Source organism: Mesoplodon bidens (assembly GCF_964165515.1).
Source record: "Mesoplodon bidens genome assembly, chromosome: 7".
Taxonomy (NCBI): Eukaryota; Metazoa; Chordata; class Mammalia; order Artiodactyla; family Ziphiidae; genus Mesoplodon; species Mesoplodon bidens.
The window spans coordinates 43354700-43376600 of NC_138164.1; the positions used below are offsets into that span (position 1 = coordinate 43354700).

The 21901-nt window shown below is 47.8% G+C and overlaps 1 protein-coding gene across 1 annotated transcript in view; it reads left to right on the plus strand.

The window, feature by feature from the left end:
* Positions 1–3929: 3929 nt before the first annotated feature.
* Positions 3930–21901, plus strand: part of LOC308620774 (uncharacterized protein) — a gene marked incomplete at both ends in the record, with an annotated part of 307183 nt that continues 289211 nt past the window's right edge. Inside the window, 4 exons of the mRNA XM_081240681.1 lie at positions 3930–3980; positions 4103–4260; positions 16990–17301; positions 18330–18394. Of these exons, the coding sequence (XP_081096807.1) occupies positions 3930–3980; positions 4103–4260; positions 16990–17301; positions 18330–18394 (586 nt within the window). The remainder of the gene's footprint in view (positions 3981–4102; positions 4261–16989; positions 17302–18329; positions 18395–21901) is intronic.

A 21901-nucleotide genomic window follows, 5' to 3' on the forward strand; every position in this document is an offset into this window, starting at 1 on the left:
CCCTCCCCGAGACCGCCACAGCCCACCCACCTGCTCGCACTCTTCCCGAGTGACCCATGTCTTCCAGCCCATGGAACGGATGAACTGGGAACGCAGTTTGTGGAACAAGGCATGCTGGGAGCTGTTCTTTCCATAGAGGAACGAAACGATGGCCTGCTTGGGGGCCTGGTTGTTCTCTTCCATGTCGCTGGCCACATAGCTGGGGAAAGACATCAGGTCGCTGTCATCAGGACAGGAAGGGCCTCCACTTGAGATCAGCTTCCCAGAAAAGAGGCAGGCTGAGCATCCTCACACGACCCACCCAGCCCTGCCCAGCGTCACCGGGAGCCGCCCAGTCATCAAGGAGCCACTGCCAGGCAGGACCTTCAGAAGGGTGCCTCTCACACCTTGATGATGAGGACACGATCCAAACCCCCCGTTCCCTTCAACTTGTTTTATGTGCACACACCTCTCTTCCTATGTTGTAGGTACATGTACAGTTCCTGAGGGCAGGAGCTGATCTGATCTGTTTCTGCATTCATCCCTCTCCTAGCAAATGACACATTTAGGGCTTGGTTCATATTGATGCATGAATTCAACAGCCTTTTGTGAATCTCTGTTCCCACCACCTCATATTCCCCAGCATGTAGGGTGTACTTTATAAGGTTTGTTAGATGAATGAATGAATGAATGAATGAACATTTTATCTCATGGCCAAATGCAATACTGATTACCTAGAAGTCTCACAATAACAAACATTTGCCCAATGAAAAGAATTGTGCTGAGTGTTTTGGGAATGCATTGACATTTTGACGAGACCTGCCTTCCACGTGGTGTCTAGTCTAGTGGGACCGGGGAAGGGGAAAGGGGGAGATAAGAAATGACTATAATGCAAAGCATCACATTATAATACAATTTGAACTAAAGTGCCTCTGGGATTCAGAAGTTAGGGAGATCGGGCATCGTGAAGGTTTTGGTGTTTGAACCCACTTTAAGGATAGGGTCGTTTTCTTCAGATAAATGTATGGCAAAGATACCTGGATAGAAAGCTCAATAGAAACTTAGAGGGCAGGGTATTTGGAAGGAGCAGTGAAACACAGGAGTAAAGTATCAGGACGGTGTGCTGGAGATTGCAGAGAGAGTTAAATCCCAACGCAGAACTCTGGCCTTGATTTGGCATGTCATTAGCCAATGAAATTGTGTGAAGCGGTCAGACCTGTGTTTTGGAAGGATGTTCAGGCAAATAGAGCCAACTGGCTTGGGAGACTTGGAAGAAACATCAGTGGGGAGCATTTGACACCAAATCCGCGCTATGTGATACGGGCCCCGATTGTGGCATTTGTCGTGGGAATGCAGAAACGGAAGATAATCACACTTGGTGCTGATGTCGGAAGACCTGAGACCGGAGAATTCGAACTGGAAACGTCTCAAGTCTGTTACTCGGGGGCAGGATGGTGTCAGTTCTTTCTTCCTCTCCTCTTAGGAAAGTTTCGCGTTTTGCTTTGTTTCTTTCAGTGTTTTAATTGACATTAGGGTAGTTTGTTTTGACAATGAATGCTATAAAAAACAGAACATGGTTTGAAAAAGAAACCACGGTACCGTAATCCTGTCATTTTCACACCTAGAGTCAGTACAAAGGGGTTTAAAAAAATAGATGAAAGGTCAGAGCCCCACGTCTCTCCCTCTGCCCTCCCAGGGTGTTGAATATTGATGGCGGGGATGGAGCAAGGTACTCACAGAGCTATGAAGAAATGGATTATCTGGAATTGCCAGGAGAAGAGGCCGGCCCGGCTGACATACGCTATCACCATCGACAGGAGATACTGATGGAAAGAGGGGAAAAAACGTAGGAGAGAGGTCACATCCTGGAAGAGGAGAAAGAGTGGGAGGGAGAAGGGAGCAGGGGACGAGGAATGGGTGGTGCCACTTGGAGGAGAGACCCCCGTGTGGGGTGAGCCTGATTATTTGGGGAAGGGGAGAGGACAGAAGGTCAGAGCTGGCGGCGCTCCAAGGATGGGAGGCTGTGGGATTGAGGGCGTGGACTTAGGGCCGCGGGCACAGGACGGTGTTCGATGAACCGGAGCCAAGGCGAGTCCCCAGGATCTGAGAGGAGAGGGGACTTAGGCAGCAACCACCAAAGGGGCACTCCTGGGGCTCAGATCCCAGAGGGGACCTCGAGGCCCCTGGAGGGAAGTGTTGACAAGGCATGAGGTTAGGAGGGGAGTGGAAACGTGGGTGTAGAAAGCACCCAGCGCGCCCACCTAGAACAGGCGCTGGAGCAGGAATCCATCTCAGTGGGTGACTTACCTTGTCAGATACTTCCAGGTTTTTGTCCCAGGCGAGGAATTTCTTAACGACGGGATCCTCTGTGAAAAAAGGGCAGATGTTGCCAGTGGGAACAGGGCTGTCGTGGGAGCATTCCAGAGCCAAGAGGGTGAACCGCGCCCCCCTGGGGAAATGCCAAGATGTGGCCCAGGGTGAAGCTGACGGAAAGAGGGGAGGGAAGACCATTCACTGTGGGAGGAAAGGGGGTGACTCCCCTTCTGGGGGGGCCGAGTGACAGGGAGTGATGCCCCTTCATCATGCATTCACGTACCTGCAGAGGGCATCAAGATACTCTCAGCCAATGTCTCAATTGACAGTCATGTCAGGGGGTGAAGATGGCTTGTCAGCCCCTCCTCCCTCCACCCCGAACATGCCAGTAAGATTCAAAAGGCCAGTAAGAGCTAGAGTCTCGGGTACAGTTGAAACCAAGGGAACCTAATCCTGTATCATTTCTAAATCTAACCTAGTCTTGTATCATTTCTAAGTCTAACCTCATCCTGTATCTTTTATGTGCCCCCCATATCCTTTATCCGTAGACAGTCCGCCAGGGACGGAGAGCGCACCAAGTAGCAGGGAATTCTTTTCCACTGGGAAAGTGTAGTCATGGGAAGTTTTGGTTTGTTTGTTTTTCAAGTATAGGATTGGAGGTTGCTGGGCAGGGCGGTGGGTCCTTACCAAGCATCTACTTGAAGACCTCGTGGTGCTCAGGCAGCACTGAAGACACCCGCTGTCGCTTGAGCTTCATCTTGAGCTCACTGAACGACTCCACGACCCAGGTGTCGGCCTCGTGGTGCTCAGGCAGCACTGAAGACACCCGCTGTCGCTTGAGCTTCATCTTGAGCCCACTGAACGACTCCACGACCCAGGTGTCGGCCTCGTGGTGCTCAGGCAGCACTGAAGACACCCGCTGTCGCTTGAGCTTCATCTTGAGCCCACTCAGCGACTCCACGACCCAGGTGTCCTGGGCCTCAGCGGCCGTGTTGCCCTCCACCTCCGCTCCGAACGCCACTGACCTCTTCCTCTTACAGCCGGGGCGCTGAGGCGGGGGGCTGCAACCAGCCCAGGGAGCTGACGAAGGAGAAGAGACTGCAGTATGACGCTCTCGTCTTGGGAATCCAGCCACTGGTGACCACCCAACCCCACCCCGACTCCGCCTCCCCCCCCGAAGCACCCCCGTGCTTTCCAGTCTCACAGACCGCTGACCTTGCCCCAAGTCATCTTTCCATCTTTCTCTGTCCATATCTACCTATCCCTCCCCTGACTCTTTTTGTCATTTGTCCAGCTTCCCGTTCTCGAAACTCTTTCTCATGGTAGATAATTTCTCCCACCAGGAATAAAAAAAAAGAACCCTCCCCTTGTTTCCTCTCTCCTCTTCTCTCATCCTTGGATCTCATCTCCTAACCCTGTTTCTTGCTCCCCAGGTGTTCCGTGTCCCCAGCTCCTGTGCTCTCCTCCCTCAATCCCTGGCTCTCTGAATGTCTCCTTTCTTTCATAGGCACCTTATGCAGGTGCTCCTTCCCGACCTCTGTACCCTTTCCTCCTTACTGGTCAAATCTCTGAAATTCCTTCTCATGCCAGTTCCCTCGCCTGATGGTCCTGGGCTTTCTTCATAGACAGTCAACTCCATGGGGTACCCTGAAGAGCTGGACTGGGAGTTCAGCTCCTCAGCCTGGGAAGTCGGTTGACGATTGTCCATGATGTCTCCCAGACTCTTCCCTTCCTCGAAGCCTAGACTCTGCTTTGTCCCAACTCTTCTTCTGGACTTGGGCTAAACACAAGTGGTCGTCCCTTCTCCAAGCTGCGGGGCAACTGTCAGTGGAGAGAAGCTCTGGCAAGATTCTGTTGTCTACTACTGCTGCCAAGCACCAAGGAGTCTGGTCCATCCAATCGGGAAGGTCGGAAGCCTCTGATGTCATCATCGGAGTTTGAAGGAAACCAGTTTGAAGGAAAACACAAGTAACTGTCAGACCTATGCGTGCACTTGTCCCAGAGATCAGGGGTAAATGGTATCTCCTGCCACTGACCCAACCTCTGCCCGTCCTCCAAAACCCCCCTCAAGGTATCCGGACCCCTCTTTTTTTTTGTCATAAATGGCAAAATTTTATTTTTTTTTCTTCATCTTTATTTTTTTTTTTTGCTTTATAACAAATTTAATCAGTTATACATATACATATGTTCCCATATCCCCTCCCTTTTGCGTCTCCCTCCCACCCTCCCTATCCCACCCCTCAAGGCGGTCACAAAGCACCGAGCTGATCTCCCTGTGCTATGCGGCTGCTTCCCACTAGCTATCTACCTTACGTTTGGTAGTGTATATATGTCCATGCCGCTCTTTCACTTTGTCACAGCTTACCCTTCCGCCTCCCCATATCTTCAAGTCCATTCTCTAGTAGGTCTGTGTCTTTATTCCTGTCTTACCCCTATGTTCTTCATGACATTTTTTTTTCTTAAATTCCATATATATGTGTCTGCATACAGTATTTGTCTTTCTCTTTCTGACTTACTTCGCTCTGTATGACAGGCTCTAGGTCCATCCACCTCATTACAAATAGCTCAATTTCGTTTCTTTTTATGGCTGAGTAATATTCCATTGTATATATGTGCCACATCTTCTTTACCCATTCATCCGATGATGGACACTTAGGTTGTTTCCATCTCCGGGCTATTGTAAATAGGGCTGCTATGAACATTTTGGTACATGTCTCTTTTTGAATTATGGTTTTCTCAGGGTATATGCCCAGTAGTGGGATTGCTGGGTCATATGGTAGTTCTATTTGTAGTTTTTTAACGAACCTCCATACCGTTCTCCATAGTGGCTGTACCAATTCACATTCCCACCAGCAGTGCAAGAGTGTTCCCTTTTTTCCACACCCTCTCCAGCATTTATTGTTTCTAGATTTTTTGATGATGGCCATTCTGACTGGTGTGAGATGATATCTCATTGTAGTTTGGATTTGCATTTCTCTACTGAGTAAAGATGTTGAGCATCCTTTCATGTGTTTGTTGGCAGTCTGTATATCTTCTGTGGAGAAATGTCTATTTAGGTCTTCTGCCCATTTTTGGATTGGGTTATTTGTTTTTTTATTATTGAGCTGCATGAGCTGCTTATACATTTGGGAGATTAATCCTTTGTCAGTTGCTTCATTTGCAAATATTTTCTCCCATTCTGAGGGTTGTCTTTTGGTCTTGTTTATGGTTCCTTTGCTGTGCAAAAGCTTTGAAGTTTCATTAGGTCCCATTTGTTTATTTTTGTTTTGATTTCCATTTCTCTAGGAGGTGGGTCAAAAAGGATCTTGCTGTGATTTATGTCATAGAGTGTTCTGCCTATGTTTTCCTCTAAGAGTTTGATAGTTTCTGGCCTTAGGTCTTTAATCCATTTTGAGCTTATTTTTGTGTATGGTGTTAGGGAGTGATCAAATCTCATACTTTTACATGTCCCTATCCAGTTTTCCCAGCACCACTTATTGAAGAGACTGTCCTTTCTCCACTGTACATTCCTGCCTCCTTTATCAAAGATAAGGTGACCATATGTGCATGGGTTTATCTCTGGGCTTTCTATCCTGTTCCATTGATCTATCTTTCTGTTTTTGTGCCAGTACCATGCTGTCTTGATTACTGTAGCTTTGTAGTATAGTCTGAAGTCAGGGAGCCTGATTCCTCCAGCTCCATTTTTCATTCTCAAGATTGCTTTGGCTATTCGGGGTCTTTTGTGTTTCCATACAAATTGTGAAATTTTTTGTTCTAGTTCTGTGAAAAATGCCAGTGGTAGTTTGATAGGGATTGCATTGAATCTGTAGATTGCTTTGGGTAGTAGAGTCATTTTCACAATGTTGATTCTTCCAATCCAAGAACATGGTACATCTCTCCATCTATTTGTATCATCTTTAATTTCTTTCATCAATGTCTTATAATTTTCTGCATACAGGTCTTTTGTCTCCTTAGGTAGGTTTATTCCTAGATATTTTATTCTTTTTGTTGCAGTGGTAAATGGGAGTGTTTCCTTGATTTCACTTTCAGATTTTTCATCATTAGTATATAGGAATGCCAGAGATTTCTTTGCATTAATTTTGTATCCTGCAACTTTACCAAATTCATTGATTAGCTCTAGTAGTTTTCTGGTAGCATCTTTAGGATTCTCTATGTATAGTATCATGTCATCTGCAAACAGTGACAGCTTTACTTCTTCTTTTCCGATCTGGATTCCTTTTATTTCCTTTTCTTCTCTGATTGCTGTGGCTAAAACTTCCAAAACTTTGTTGAATAAGAGTGGTGAGAGTGGGCAACCTTGTCTTGTTCCTGATCTTAGTGGAAATGGTTTCAGTTTTTCACCATTGAGGACGATGCTGGCTGTGGGTTTGTCATATATGGCCTTTATTATGTTGAGGAAAGTTCCCTCTATGCCTACTTTCTGCAGGGTTTTTATCATAAATGGGTGTTGAATTTTGTCGAAAGCTTTCTCTGCATCTATTGAGATGATCATATGGTTTTTCTCCTTCAATTTGTTAATATGGTGTATCACGTTGATTGATTTGCGTATATTGAAGAATCCTTGCATTCCTGGAATAAACCCCACTTGATCATGGTGTATGATCCTTTTAATGTGCTGTTGGATTCTGTTTGCTAGTATTTTGTTGAGGATTTTTGCATCTATGTTCATCAGTGATATTGGCCTGTAGTTTTCTTTCTTTGTGACATCCTTGTCTGGTTTTGGTATCAAGGTGATGGTGGCCTCGTAGAATGAGTTTGGGAGTGTTCCTCCCTCTGCTATATTTTGGAAGAGTTTCAGAAGGATAGGTGTTAGCTCTTCTCTAAATGCTTGATAGAATTCGCCTGTGAAGCCATCTGGTCCTGGGCTTTTGTTTGTTGGAAGATGTTTTATCACAGTTTCAATTTCAGTGCTTGTGATTGGTCTGTTCATATTTTCTATTTCTTCCTGATTCAGTCTTGGCAGGTTGTGCATTTCTAAGAATTTGTCCATTTCTTCCAGGTTGTCCATTTTATTGGCATAGAGTTGCTTGTAGTAATCTCTCCTGATCTTTTGTATTTCTGCAGTGTCAGTTGTTACTTCTCCTTTTTCATTTCTAATTCTATTGATTTGAGTCTTCTCCCTTTTTTTCTTGATGAGTCTGGCTAATGGTTTATCAATTTTGTTTATCTTCTCAAAGAACCAGCTTTTAGTTTTATTGATCTTTGCTATCGTTTCCTTCATTTCTTTTTCATTTATTTCTGATCTGATTTTTATGATTTCTTTCCTTCTGCTAACTTTGGGATGTTTTTGTTCTTCTTTCTCTAATTGCTTTAGGTGCAAGGTTAGGTTGTTTATTCGAGATGTTTCCTGTTTCTTAAGGTGGGATTGTATTGCCATAAACTTCCCTCTTAGAACTGCTTTTGCTGCATCCCATAGGTTTTGGGTCGTCGTGTCTCCATTGTCATTTGTTTCTAGGTATTTTTTAATTTCCTCTTTGATTTCTTCAGTGATCACTTCGTTATTGAGTAGTGTATTCTTTAGCCTCCATGTGTTTGTATTTTTTTACAGCTCTTTTCCTGTAATTGGTGTCTAGTCTCATAGCATTGTGGTCGGAAAAGATACTTGATACAATTTCAATTCAAACAAAATTTTTTTTTAGCTAAGTAGTATTCCATTATATATATATATATTTCACATCTTCCTTACCCATTCATCTCATAATAAACACTTAGCTTGCTTCCATATGTTGTCAATTGTAAATAATGCTGCCATGAACATTAGGGTGCATATATCTTTTCAAATTAATGTTTTTTGGTTTTATTTTTTTCGATATATATCCAGGAATGAAAATGCTGTGTCATATGGTAGTTCTAATTTTTTTTACAAGTTTATTGGAGTACAATTGATTCACAATGGCGTATTAGTTTCTGCTTTATAACAAAACGAATCAGTTATACATATACACCTGTTCCCATATCCCCTCCCTCTTGTGTCTCCCTCCCTCCCACCCTGGACCCCTCTTTACCGCTTCCCAGCAGGTGTACTGTCCTCTCCCTGCTGGACTTTCCCTCTCCCTCCCATTCCTCTTCCACGGCCTGGTGGGAGAGTGGGGAGAGGGACAAGGAAACTTAGGGGAAGCAGCAACGTTTCAGCCTTATAAGAGTGAGATAATGGCTTCCGTGGTGGTGCAGTGGTTGAGAGTCCACCTGCCGATGCAGGGGACACGGGTTGGTACCCCGGTTCGGGAAGATCCCACAAGCCGCGGAGTGGCTGGGCCCATGAGCCATGGCCGCTGAGCCTGCGCGTCCGGAGCCTGTGCTCCGCAACGGGAGAGGCCACAACCGTGAGAGGCCCGCGTACCCCCCCAAAAAAAAATAAATAAAGAGTGAGATAAGTATGTAAAAAAAGATCCCAGGTACATCGACTCAGTGGATTAAAAAGTTACGTTAAAACACGCAATTTGGCAAAGCTCTTTGGCTGAATGTTTACTGACACTGCGTTCAGAATTCTGTACTGGGGGAGTACACGTCCGCTTCCCTCAGGCACCTTTGAGTCCAAGAGCCATTTGGAGAAGCTAAAATCATAGAAAACTACAGGTGCTCACGCACCCTTCAAAGGGTGTCTACAAACACATACACACACACACACACACACACACACACACACACAAAGGGCACCTTTGGATGTCACAAAGTCCATGGATTGTCCAAAGCCTGCCCCTTGATTCCTGTTAAGAAGTTCTAGTCTACTTATCAAAATCTTGAGAATGTGGTATCACTGTTGACCCAGAGATTTCACTACCTGAATAAAAATGTCACATGTACAAAATACTAAATGGAAAAAACTCCAGTTCAACACAGATTATTTTTCTGAATAAAAGTGTCACATGCACAAAAAGACTAAATGGAAAAATTTCCAATTCCAGACAGGTTATTTTTCTATGAGGGTAGGAAGTATATGGTAGCCGAGATGCAGAGAAGAAAATAGCCAACTCAGGGTCATGCAGTGTCACTGGAAGCTTCTTCTGAACCTCCCAACTCGTACTTCCACTCCTCCCCTTGGGGTCTGAGTCTTGCTTTTTTTCTTGGGTTTCCCTGGTGGCACAGTGGTCAAGAATCCGCCTGCCGATGCAGGGGACACAGGTTCGAGCCCTGGTCCGGGAAGATCCCACATACCGCGGAGCACCTAACGCCCGTGCGCCACAACTACTGAGCCTGCAAGCCATAACTCCTCAGCCCGCGAGCCACAACTACTGAGCCCACGCGCCTAGGGCCCATGCTCTGCCGCAAAGAGAAGCCACCTCAATGAGAAGCCTGCACACCGCACCGACGAGTAGCCCCCGCTCGCCGCGACTAGAGAAAGCCTGCGCCCAGCAACGAAGACCCAACGCAGCCAAAAATAAGTAAAACAAAAATCTTAAGGAAGGAAAACAAGAATTCTCATTGTTGTGCAACCATCCCGACCATCCATCTCCAGAATGTTTTCATCCTGTCCAAGTGAAACTCTGTCCCCATTAAACACTGACTCCCCACCCCCCTCCCAGCCCCTGACACCCACCACTCCACTTTCTGTCTCTATGAATTTGACCCATCTGGGGACCTCACAGAAGTGGAATCATGTAACATTTGTCCATTTGTATCTGACTTATCCACTTAGCTTAATGTCTTCGCGTGTCATCTGTGTGGTAGCCTGTGTCAAAATTTCCTTCCTAGACCCCAAAGCCAGTGTGGACAGTACACAGTGAGTGAGAAGGAAATAAAACCGTGGGTCTGAAGAAGTTCAGATGTTTGCCAAGTGCAGTGGGAAAGCAGTGAATGAGAGGTGTCCTGATCCAGTTTGCACTGAAAGAGGAACAATTGATTTTGGCTGCTGCATAAATGGATGGGGTGGGGATTCAGTAAGAGTGGAAGTCGGGAGACCCAGATAAGGTTAGGAATTTGGCGTGGTAGTCCAGGAAGACGATGTCTGAGAAGATGGAGAGAAGTAAACAGGTTCTCTATATTTGGAGGGAGAATCAGCAGGGCTCATCGGGGGATCAGATTGCGGGGAGGTAGCGGGGCGCTATTCTGTTTACTCTGTGTGCACGTGTGTGCTTATGCCTCTACTGCTGAGACTTAATTGTTTCTACAAAGAAACACTAACCTTTCCTCTTAAAAGTGGAATTGTTAAATTTTCACTGTTCATACAAAGAAATGTCAATCTTTGAAAAATACATAAATGGTCTTTGTATCAATTAGAAACTTTCCTTCCTGTTTGTGGGTGAATAATATCTGTTGTGTGAATATACACACTACATTTTCTTGATCCATTCATCTGTCAGTGAACACTTGGTTTGTTTCCACAGTTTGGCTCTGAATCTTGCTTTTGAATTATTGTTTGGACTTTGATGAGAAGTATCTCTGTTGTTCAGGATGTGCCCAGAGGTTTATTCTGTCTTCTGATCACTTCCATATTTCTAATTAGCCCAAGCAATGCATACGTAGAGTCAAATCAGTTCATCCAAGGTGCAGGGACTGAGTGTCTCTTTGGTTTGCACTCGTGGACTTTCTGAGATGTTCTAGGTCTCAGAGGCCGTGCAAAGAGTGTCTGAGGTCCTCCAGAGCTGCCACAGCCTGGCTCTCCTCAGGGTCTGCACTGCTGGGAAAAGCACTTCTGCTTGAGGACCTGTGTCCCTCTGCTGTAGACGTTGCATTTTTAGGAGGCAAATGAATTCAGATTTGCGTTCATCATGCTTTCAACCATCACAGCTGATTGGGTCCTTGTATAACAAAACAGAAGTTCACTCTCCCTCTTGGCTAACAGGCTTTCAAATATTAGAAGGTTGGTATTCTGTCCCCATGAAAATTTCTCTTGTATACTGTGAAATACCCTGATTGCTTTATCTAGTCTTCAGATCTGGATTTGCATAATCCCACCCCACCGCACCTTGTCCAAATGTGCAACAGTCGGGTGGGACCCATCTTAAGATGTGTTGGTATGTTGTCCAAAAATGGCGTAAACAGCCCAGATTGAATGTGATGTTGTAAGTGAGCAGGACCTTGTGGGGCCTTCCTGGGACGGATTCTCCCCATGTCTTCTGCCTGCTTCTCGTCTTTAGAAAATTTTAGCCTCCTAGCCTTCCGTGAGTTGGAAACAAACAATTTAATCAGAGAAGGGAGAAAGTGCCAAAAGAAAGGAAAAGAGTCCCAAAAGACCAAATAATACTAGCCGTTAAACAAAGTCAAGGACCTTTAGTTCCTCCTCAAGGGCTGTAGATACTGTTCTGAGCCACGTCCTTGGAGCTGTTTTGCAGAGACTGAAGCCCCCAGCAGGGGGGAGGAAGGTAACTGCATGCTGCCCACAAGCACGTAGACCCCAGACCAGCTGGAACCAGCCGGTTGATGATGTTGACCTCAGATTACCTCACCACCAACCAATCGGAAGAATGTCCACAAGCTGACCACACACCCCTCAACCTCCTCTCCCTCACCCCACTCGTTTGTAATTCACTTTAAACATTTTTTAAATTTTATATTGGGAGTATAGTTGATTTACAGTGTTGTGTTAGTTTCCGGTGTACAGCAAAGTGATTCAGTTATATGGACACAGATATCTATTCTTTTTCAGATTGTTTTCCCATTTAGGTTATTACCGAATTTTGCTTTTTTTTCGTGGTGCTGTGTGGCTTGTAGGATCTCAGTTCCCTGACCAGGGATTGAACCCGGGCCACGGCCGTGAAAGACCAGAATCCTAACCTCTGGGCCACCAGGGAACTCCCTAGGTTACTACAGAATATTGAGTAGAGATCCCTGTGCTCTACAGGAGGTCCTTGTTGATTTCCTGTTTTATATATAGTTGTGTGCATATGTTAGCCCCAACCTCCTGATCTATCCCTCTCCCCCACCTTTTCCCTTTGGTAAACATAAGTTTTTTTTCTATGTCTGTGAGTCTGTTTCCGTTTTGTTCAGAAGTTCATTCGTATCACTGTTTTAGATTCCACACAGGAGTGGTAGCGTATGGTATTTGTCTTTGTCTGACATCCTTCACTTAGTCTGATAATCTCTAGGTCCATCCATGTTGCTGCACATGGCATAATCTCATTCTTTTTTATGGCTGAGTAGTATTCCATCACACATATGTACCACATCTTCCCTATCCATTCCTCTGTCGATGGACATTTAAGTTGCTTCCATGTCTTGGCTATTGTAAATCGTACTGCTATACATATTGGGGTGCGTTTGTCTTCTTGAATTATGGTTTTCTCTGGGTATATGCCCAGGAGTGGGATTGCTGGGTCCTACGGTAGCTCTAGCTTTAGTGTTTTGAGGAACCTCCACACTGTTCTGCATAGCGGCAGCACCAGTGTACATTCCCACCAACAGCCTCACCCCATCTGTAAACACCTTTCCCTGAAAGCCACTGGGGAGTGGGGGCCTTTTGAGCCCTAGATACCTGGACCCCTTGCTTGTTGCCCTGCCGTAAACGCGGCACTTTCCTTCACCGTGACCCGTGTCCGTCGATGGGCTTTAGTGCGTGCGGGCGAGTGGACCCAAGTGTGGTTCCGTAACAGCGTGTTTGGAGATCAGCAGAACTGTCACCTCTCCTCCTCTCTCTTCCTCCTGCGGATGCAGTTTAATATAACAACGGCTGTAGCTCTAGTGCAGAAATATCAGTGGGGTGAGGCAGAAGGGCTTTGTCAATACAGTCCTTTGGGCATGAGAGTCCCGTGGAGAAAATATTCCAACACAGATGCCTGGACCCAGCCTCACAGATTCTAATTCCACAGCACTGAGCCAGGGCCTAATTTTAACCTTCTCAATGGACATGCTTCCGATGTGGAAATGACTGGGTGGGATGTGCCACCCAGGCTGGTGCAGTAGGGGGTCTTCAAGGCATCGTTGAATGCAATAAGCAGGAGGGAGGTGAACCGTGACCTGGATTTCAACCAGGCAGCCTCTGGCAGGGCTGTGGCCGGGCCATGGGTCCACAGCTGAGCAGACGTCTGTGTCAGCCTGCAGTCCTCCTGCCAACGGGTCCATGACAAGCCCTCCAGCGGCCTGGTGCTGCTGCGGATGAGCAGCCCTGGGATCGGAGTTCAGCCCAGGCACCTACCTGCTACATACATAGTGCATGTGCTTGTGAGGAAACCGCCCTCTCCACCAGGAAGCCTGGAGCACATCCTCCCGTACAGCCCTCAGAGGGGACCAACCCTGCTGACACCTTGATCTCAGACTTGCAGCCTGCGTAAATGTCGGACAGTGCATTTGTGTTGCTTAAGCCCGCCAGTGTGTCGTATTTTGTGACGCAGCCCAAGTAAACTGCTACGACCTGTATTTTGAATAAGAAGGAATTCACATGAGACGGTCACTTTCCTGCTTCCCCTGCCTTTATTTTTTTATTTTTATTTGTAAAAAATTATTTATCTCTCTTAGGCTGCATCGTGTCTAATTGCAGCACGCGGGCTTAATTGCCCCGTGGCGTGTGGGATCTTAGCTCCCGGACCAGTGTTCCCAGGCTTTGAACCCACGTACCCTGTATTAGAAGGCGGATTCTTTACCACTGGAACACCAGGGAAGTCCCTCCCCTGCCTTTAAATTAAGACGTGTCGCTGAGCTTCAAAGAAGAGCCTGTCCTTTTCTGTTAGATTACAAACTTGAGTTTTCTTCTTAAACAGTGCGTTTCCTGGTTGTGGTAGATGTGTTAGTGTTGAAAACAATGGTTGAGAGACTTTAAGAGGAAAATGATTTTACAAATCCTGAAGATGGGTGCCAGTTATCTTGATAAAATTGGTATGTTAAGAGACCCAAAATAAACAGGAGAAAACACAGGCAACTACTTAGGAAATGCAGGATGGGAAAGGCTTCTTCAAGTACAGTGTCCAAGCTGATGAAAAGTATGAAGTGAAAGTGAAAGATTTGAACACAAAATATCTTTTTAAGTGTCTGTATAACAGAATGTGAGAGTAAAAAATTAAGTTAAAAAGAGAAAGAACAGGGATTGACAGATACACACTTTTATATGTAAAATAGATAAACAGTAAGGACCTACTGTATAGCCCAGGGAACTATGTTCAATATCTTGTAATAACCCATAATGGAAAAAAGAACCTGAAAAAGAATACATATATTCTTACATAAATACATGTAACTGATTCACTTTGCTGTACACCTGAAATACTGTAAACGAAGTATACTTCAATAAAAATAGATAAGTGACAAAGTAGGGAAAATATCTGTATTTAATAGAAATGCAGATACAAAAAGAGAAAGCTTTATATTGTAAATCTCCATATATATGAAGAGATCTTAATGAAAGCAAACTAAAAGGTGGCCATTGGTGCTTCTGGTCAAGGTGAAATCGCAGGGTCCAGGTTTACCCTCCTAGCTTCAACAACTTTAAAAAGGGGGAAATGTATGAAATGACAGTTTTTCGCCTTTTGGAGAGAGGGGTGAGTCGTGAGAGACATCAGCTCACTGCTGGACATCCTGTTCATTGGGATGACTCCGTACTTCTTATTCCCTTTTTTAGAGCATTTCCTCATGACAACTTGTAATAGAAAGACTTCCAGAGAGTGTCCAGGGCAGGGGGCTGGGGAGCCCAGCATGTCTCTGGGCTGAAGGGATAGAGTGAGGTGTGGAGGTGGGCACAGCAGCTGAGGTTCACAGGCCACCCCAGTCTTCTGCTGAGACACGGTCAGTGCACATGGGTGAGGTGAGAACTGGAGGCCTGGTGGCGTGCTCATGGGCGCACTGCCCTTCCAAGGCGCTTCCCAGCAAGGTACTCTGTGTAGCTGATGTCCTTACGTGGTGAACTTGGAAAATGCGAGAAATGCGCCCTGGAGGTTTGCCAGGCTCAGGCTCAGAGGAGGTGTGGTCGCTGTCATTCCCACACAAGCAGCATTTCATCGGTGAGAATTCAGGCAGAGGCCACAGTCAGCAGCAGCAAGAACTGGAAAAGACCATTCGTGGCTCTAAGCAGCCACTTCCAAGAGCAGTTTTGGAGAAGCACACATTTTGTGCAGGATTCATTTAATGTGGCAGTTCAGCTGGGGAAATCAGGAATGGGTTAGGTGCTTATTCATTTGCATGAATCATCACTTCTTATTTCCGTTTTTAGAGGATTTCCTCAAGACGCATGTAATAGAAATACTTCCTCTGTCCCTTTCGTAAGTATCTAAATCTTTTTAAAAGCTAAATCAGTCTCTTGCCAGCATTACAACCCAGGAATGTTTATGTTAAGGACCTGAGAGCTATCTTCTTTATCTCTCTGTCACCAGGGGAGTTTAGGCTAGGTGTTAGGCACTTTCCTCTGAGCTATAAGTACGTGCTTGTCCTAGAGATAGGAGAAGTTGTCTTTCTCCTTTGGATAAAGGGTATTAACTAGCATGGACAACCACCGAGATGACCAGGTGAATTTAGGATGTACTCTGAAAGAATGTATGCCATTTTTATGGTGGTGTCAAGTCTATTCCCATGAGGCAAGTTCCCGTTTATCTTGAGAACCTGTATGCAACAGATTTTATCTGCTGAGCTATAAAAAAAAAAAGGTGAGGTTGATTTCATTTGCACAAACATTAGTGGTTCACCTGTGGGTGCACAGCACAGTCTGGTTTAATGGTTATTCAACAGTAAAACCGTTTTCTTTCTCTCTACATTTGTGGAGAGGATTTTCTCGGTTGGCGAGAGATTTTTTATTTTTATTTTGTGTGTTCGTTAATTAATTAATTAATGAGACTGTGCTGCACAGCATGCGGGATCTTAGTTCCCCAACCAGGAATCAAACACGTGCCCCCTGCAGTGGAAACTAGGAGTCTTCACCACTGGACCACCAGGGAAGTCCCTGGAGATTTTATTTTTACCTTTTCCCCTAGCAGCTTTTAAGGAACAGTTGGCCAAGAACACAGTTATATTATTTCACCCCCAGTGATAAATAGTGATAAATCATTACCCTTCTGATTCCATTTTTGAAAAATGATATTTTTACCTAACATAAACAGTATCTTGTGTAAGAGGTAAGATCCCAGGTATCTGTTTTCTGTTTTCGGTTTGTGTGTACGTTCTGATTTTCGTACAGTTTTTAATGCGTTGGTTGTGTAATCTAAACAGCTACAGTTTCTATTTTCTTTTCCTTCCGTGGGCAATATTAGTTTGTGTCATGGCTGGGCATTTATTGTATTCTAGGATTTGAATGAAAGTTGTAGCGTTTCAGTTAAGCGAACATGATACCCTCCTTCCCCTCTCCTGGTGGTGGGGGAATCTCAGATGTAACCCGAAATGTCCCAGGGCCGGGAAAGGACCAGGGAGCCTGGAGACCATCACACAGCCCCCACTTGAGGCCACACCTTTCCTTGATCCCTAACAGGAGTGAAGACAAATGGGCAATGGAGTCCCTGGTCCAGGCGGCACACCCTCGCAGCACAGCAGCACTTGAGCGCCAGATGAGAAGGAGACATTTCATACGCTCACTATCTTGACGGCACGGAGACTTCGGGGAGGCTTCTGGAGTCCGGGTACTTGTCCCGTGCTCCTGGCGGGCTTTGGCAGGCGGACTTCGGGCGTCCGCCTGCGCAGGTGCGCCTCATGATTTGTGCGTGTTGGCGCACGCGCACCGTCGCCGCCCCGCCCTCGCTTCCTGTGCGTGCCCAGGTCGTCGCTGGCCGTCGTTCCCCCGTCTTGGCCTCTTGCGGGCGAGCATTTCGGGGGCCTGCGGGGCGGTACGCTGTCCGGGCCGGCCGGCAGCCCGCGGGAGCGGACTGTGCGGGCGAGGGTTCGCGTGGGCCGGGCGGAGGCTGGAACTGTGACCTCCGAGCTCGACCGCGGAGCCCGCGTTTGGGCCGGAGTGGCCGGGCGGCCGGCAGCGGTGCAGTGCCCGACCATGTGCAGCGCGGGGCCAAGCGAGGTCCCGGGAGGGACGTGGGCCCAGAGCCGGCTCCTCTGGCCCAGTGGTCTCGGGAGACGGAGCGGAGGGACCCCGAGAGAGGAGCGCGCCCGAGGAGCAGCCCCCGGACCGGAGCCTCGGGAGCCCGGGGCCGGTGAGCGAGTCCCGACGGGGTAGGTGTTGCGTCTGCAGGCCTGTAGTTGGTTGTGGAGCCTGCGTCCCTTGAAGAGCAGGGCTTGGGGTAGCCCGCGCCGGGCCCCGCGGTAGAGCCACCTGAAGGGTTTGACCGCTTCCCGGAGGTGGAGGGGCCGGGCTGGAGGACAGGGCTGGCTGCTCCAGATGGGGCTCCCCTGGGACTTGTGAGCTCTGGGTGTCCTGGGGGAGCAGGGTCCACAGGCTCGGCCGGGACGTGCCGCGGCTTCCCCTCCGTCCAACCCCGATCCTCCACCTCCTCCTCGTCCTCCCCCTCCTCCTCGTCCTCCCCCTCCTGTCGCCGTCTCGGCATCTCGCACGTGTGTCTCAAGGCGCGTCAGCACCTTGGTTGTCTAATGTAAGCGTCCGCCGCCCCCCTGGGTTGTGCCCTGTGGAGTCGCCCAGTGTAATCGGTGCAGGATGAGTCTGCAGGGCTTCTGTCCTGCTGCCTCGGGTGAGGAAGGAAGCGATGGACCTGAGAAGGGAGATGACTTGTCCTAGACCCTCACCGGGTGTGCACGTGGGGTCGCTCACAGGACTCCAAACTCCTAGGGCAGGTGTTCTGTCCACTTAAAGTCAGCTTTAATAAAAGATGTTTTCGAGCGTCGCACTTAAGTTTGTAAAGTTTGTACAAATCATTGCAAGACTGAAACGCACCTGAGTGTGTCCCTTTATTCTGGGTATCCTGTGGATGTTCTGATCTAAGTTGTTAACAGACTGAGAAGAGGTAAACTATAAGCGTTTTTTAATTTCATATTTAATGACGGAGGTTTATTTTAATAGGATTCAATGTACACTCGCTACGGAAAAATAAAGTATCCCCTCAGGTACCAGAGTCACGTGGGAGTTACAGACCTGAGGGTGGTTGCTCCCTCCTTATTCTCACAGGCCCTTCTGAAGGTGAAAGGACGGGTCTCCCACAGGTGTCTCTTGTGGAGCGCGGGGCGGGTGCTCGTGCACCCCGAGCCGCTTCAGTCGTAGCTTCACTGCCTGCGTTTTCCTTCTCCAGGTCCGCCTCCACTGTCACAGTCCTGCACGTTGTTCCAAGAGCAGCGGAAAATGAATCAGCCTCTGGTGAGTTTTGCTGTTTACGTATTTACCTGCTGCTGTTCTTTTGTGATAACACCTTGGGAGGCGAATAGTTCAAAAGTTAAAATGGGAAAGTAGGAGTCGGTAAAAGATGTGGTTAGACAAAGCGTAGAGGAGCAGGTCAGCACCAAGTGTTTCTGGCAAGTTCTACGTGTAGATCCCACGATCCTCTTAGAGCCACAGTACAAGCCTCGTGTTCTTGACATTTGTGGCAGAACACCATCCCTTGCTTGACTTATATGGTCCTGCCAAATCACTTTTGTTCTCGAGCGTTAAAAGGTTTCCTTGAGGATCCCGCTGTAGGCCGCGAGCCTTCCTGAGAGACAGCCCCTAACGTGTTGACGTTGGTGCCTTCCTTGTGCTTCCTGTAAGCCGAGAGCGTGCTGTCCAGGGAGCACTCAGTGCATATAAGTTGTCTGTTCAGTAGAACACCGTTGTCACATAGGTACATTGTTTTCAGTGCTCAGTCGAGGGATGCAATGAGGATCATCTGGAAGAACAGCCTTGTCACCCTTCCAGTAAATTGCGCTCTTTGTCTCTTACAATCTCAGAGGGTCGCGCTACACACCATGCAGTGAGGTCTCTGGCAAAGATTCTTGTTTCCCAGCTGAATTGTATCGTGCAGCCTGCGGTCTTGGTTCTGCCCCTCCACGGAACCTGATCCGGTTGAGGTGACCTGGCATCCAGCATACAAAGCAGTGGAGATTTGCCAGTCGTCACCTCAGACCACTGTCGCCTTGCCATCCGCAGAGTCTGCTCTGTTGGTTTCTGTGACAGATCTCTCCTTGCTGTCTTCCTGACTGACTCTGTCTTCCGCCCTCTGTGTGTGTTGTCGTTTCACCCTTGGTCCATGACTCTCCACCCCGTCTGATCTCACCCTCTGGTGCTTTTCACCTCCAGCTCTGTCAGTTCTCCCACCTGGACCAGACAGATGCCTCTGTCCAGCCACTTGCCAGCATCTCTATGGAGTTTGTCCAAAGGGCACCTCGGGTGACTAGATCCAGTAGATCCAGAAATGATTATTTACAGCTCCCCTGCCCCTTGCCTTGTCCTGTTGTCCCTGGCGGCTCATCGTTGCATCATCCAGCCTGTCACCTGCCCAGAAAAATGAGTTCATTCTAAAGTCCTTCTCCATCCTCTGTTACCACGTTGTGGTGTGAGGCTTGTTAATGTCGTCTTCTGAATGGTTTTTATTCGTTCTCCTTCATCCCATACTTGCTACCATTAAAACAGCTTATCTGTTCATTTCTGTAGTTACAGAAACTTCTTTTCTGTGCCGCTACCTCTTTCCTCCAGCAGCTCAAGTGTATTCTCCACGCTGAGTATTTCTCCTAAAATATTAATCACAGCGTTTTGTCTGCATGTGGGAAGCACTTTAGAGGTTCCCTGGGTGACTGGACAAACGAGGTTGCTGTTCCGCGGAGCCAATAACCATCGAGCCCAGCACTGGGGGGGAGAGGTCCTAACTCGCCGATGATGCGTTTGGATGGATCTGTGGGGTAAAATCCTGATCGGAGAGGCTTAGGAGAGAGGAGTGGGAGAACTGGGTTTGTTCTGGTCCCAACTTTTTCAAGACATTTTGCTCTGACGGGGAAAATAGAAACTGGACAGTAGCTGGGGTAGGAGCTGAGGTCCGGGGAGGATGTTGTGTTGTGTTGTGTTGTGTTGTGATGTGATGGGAGAAATAACAGTGGGAATGATCCAGTAGATGCGTGTGGGGGAGGGGAGAGCTGCTGCCCGTGGTCCTGGAGTGGGGAGGGGATGGCTGAGCAGGGTTGCAGGTGGGGAAGCCCTCCGATGGCTTCTGTGTTCTCAGGGAAGCAGCTCCTCAGCTGAGGGTGAGGGTGAGGTTGGGGGGTTGAGGGGAGAGCAGAGCTCTGGGGCCCAGCTCCATCGTGACCATCAGCACACACAGTGCATCCAGCTGGGAAGACTGTACTTGCCTTCCCTGCCTGAAAAGCCATCTCCTTTCTTAAATGTGGGAGTAATTACTCTTTGGGGAGCCTATGTAATTACACGGGTGCTGCTCAGCTCAAAGCGAATTGAGTGCCAGTTCTGGCCACGGACATTTTCTTCTCTGCTGTTGGAAGGGTCCCCAGAGGAAGTGTCCTGCTTGCCTGGCTCTTGGCCTCGAGGACCCTTCACACCATCTAGTGTTGTGTCTTTTATCTTTGACATAAGCATCAAATGTCTTCAGTTTCTGCATGTGATCTTAAGAAGCAATTCTCTGCTTCCAGGAGCTTCTGTGCTCCTCGGGAAAGGCACTTCACAGACGTAATTACAGGAGAGGACGGGAATCCTGCCCGTCGATACATAGGGAACTCCAGAGTGCTGACAAAGCAGAGCCTGCTTTTATTTATTTATTTATTTATTCATTTATTCATTTTAATTTTTTATTTGTTTACTATTTAACTTATTCAGTTTCAGCTGCGTTGGGTCTCTGTTGCTGCGCGCGGGCTTTGTTCTCTAGTTGCGGTGAGCGGGGGCTACTCTTCGTGGCAGTGCGCGGGCTTCTCATTGCGGTGGCTTCTCTTATTGTGGAGCACAGCTTCTAGGCATGCGGGCCTCAGTAGTTGCGGGTCGTGGGCTCAGTAGTTGTAGCACGCAGGCTGTAGAGCGCAGGCTCAGTAGTTGTGGCGCACGGGCTTAGTTGCTCCGCAGCATGTGGCATCTTCCCGGACCAGTGTTCGAACCCGTGTGCCCACCATTGGCAGGCGGATTGTTAACCAGTGTGCGACCAGGGAAGTCCGAGAGCCTGGTTTTAAATGCATTGTCAGAGCACGTGGCTCAGTGACTCGGGGAAGGGGGACGGCCCTCAAGTGCCCAGGACTTGGGTAGCTGCAGAGGTTGGCGAGGCTCTCAGAGCAGCGTGAGGTGGACTGGATGAGGCTCCTGAGGTGCTGGTAAGGACCTCCCTCCTTAGGATGTGGGCCTCCCGTCAGGAAGAGCGGGACGTGAAGGCAGGCAGACCCTGAGTTTGACTGAAGAGCCTCCCCTCTGTGCTGGTTTTGGTTTCTTCCTGTGGAGAAACTGAAACCTTGTAATTGGGACAGTGAGTCATCTGATCAAAAGATGTCATGTGTAGAGACTGTGGACGGCATGAAACGCGGGGTGGGGTGCGGTGGGTCAAGTCAGGGGGACTCTGGGCTCCAGCGCGATGCCCGACAAGAAGGGGCGAGGCCGCGGCGTGTTCCCCCTCATCCTAGGCCCCGGTAAGCAGTATGGACGTTCCCTTGGGGTTTTTCTGAATCGTGAATGAGGTTGAGAGTATTGTCACGTGCTTAGAAGCCGTTTCTTCTTTTTAATTGGTGGACAGTCTCTAGAGCAGCTTTAGGGTTATAGGAGACTCAGAATCGAGCAGACAGCGCTTTCCTATACCCATTCCTCTGGGTTCCCTCCCTTGGTAACGTCTCTGGCCTGTGTGGCGCGTCATCTCAGTGATGGATCGGCATTGACACCTAATTCTCCCCTGGAGTCTGTAGTTTATATTAA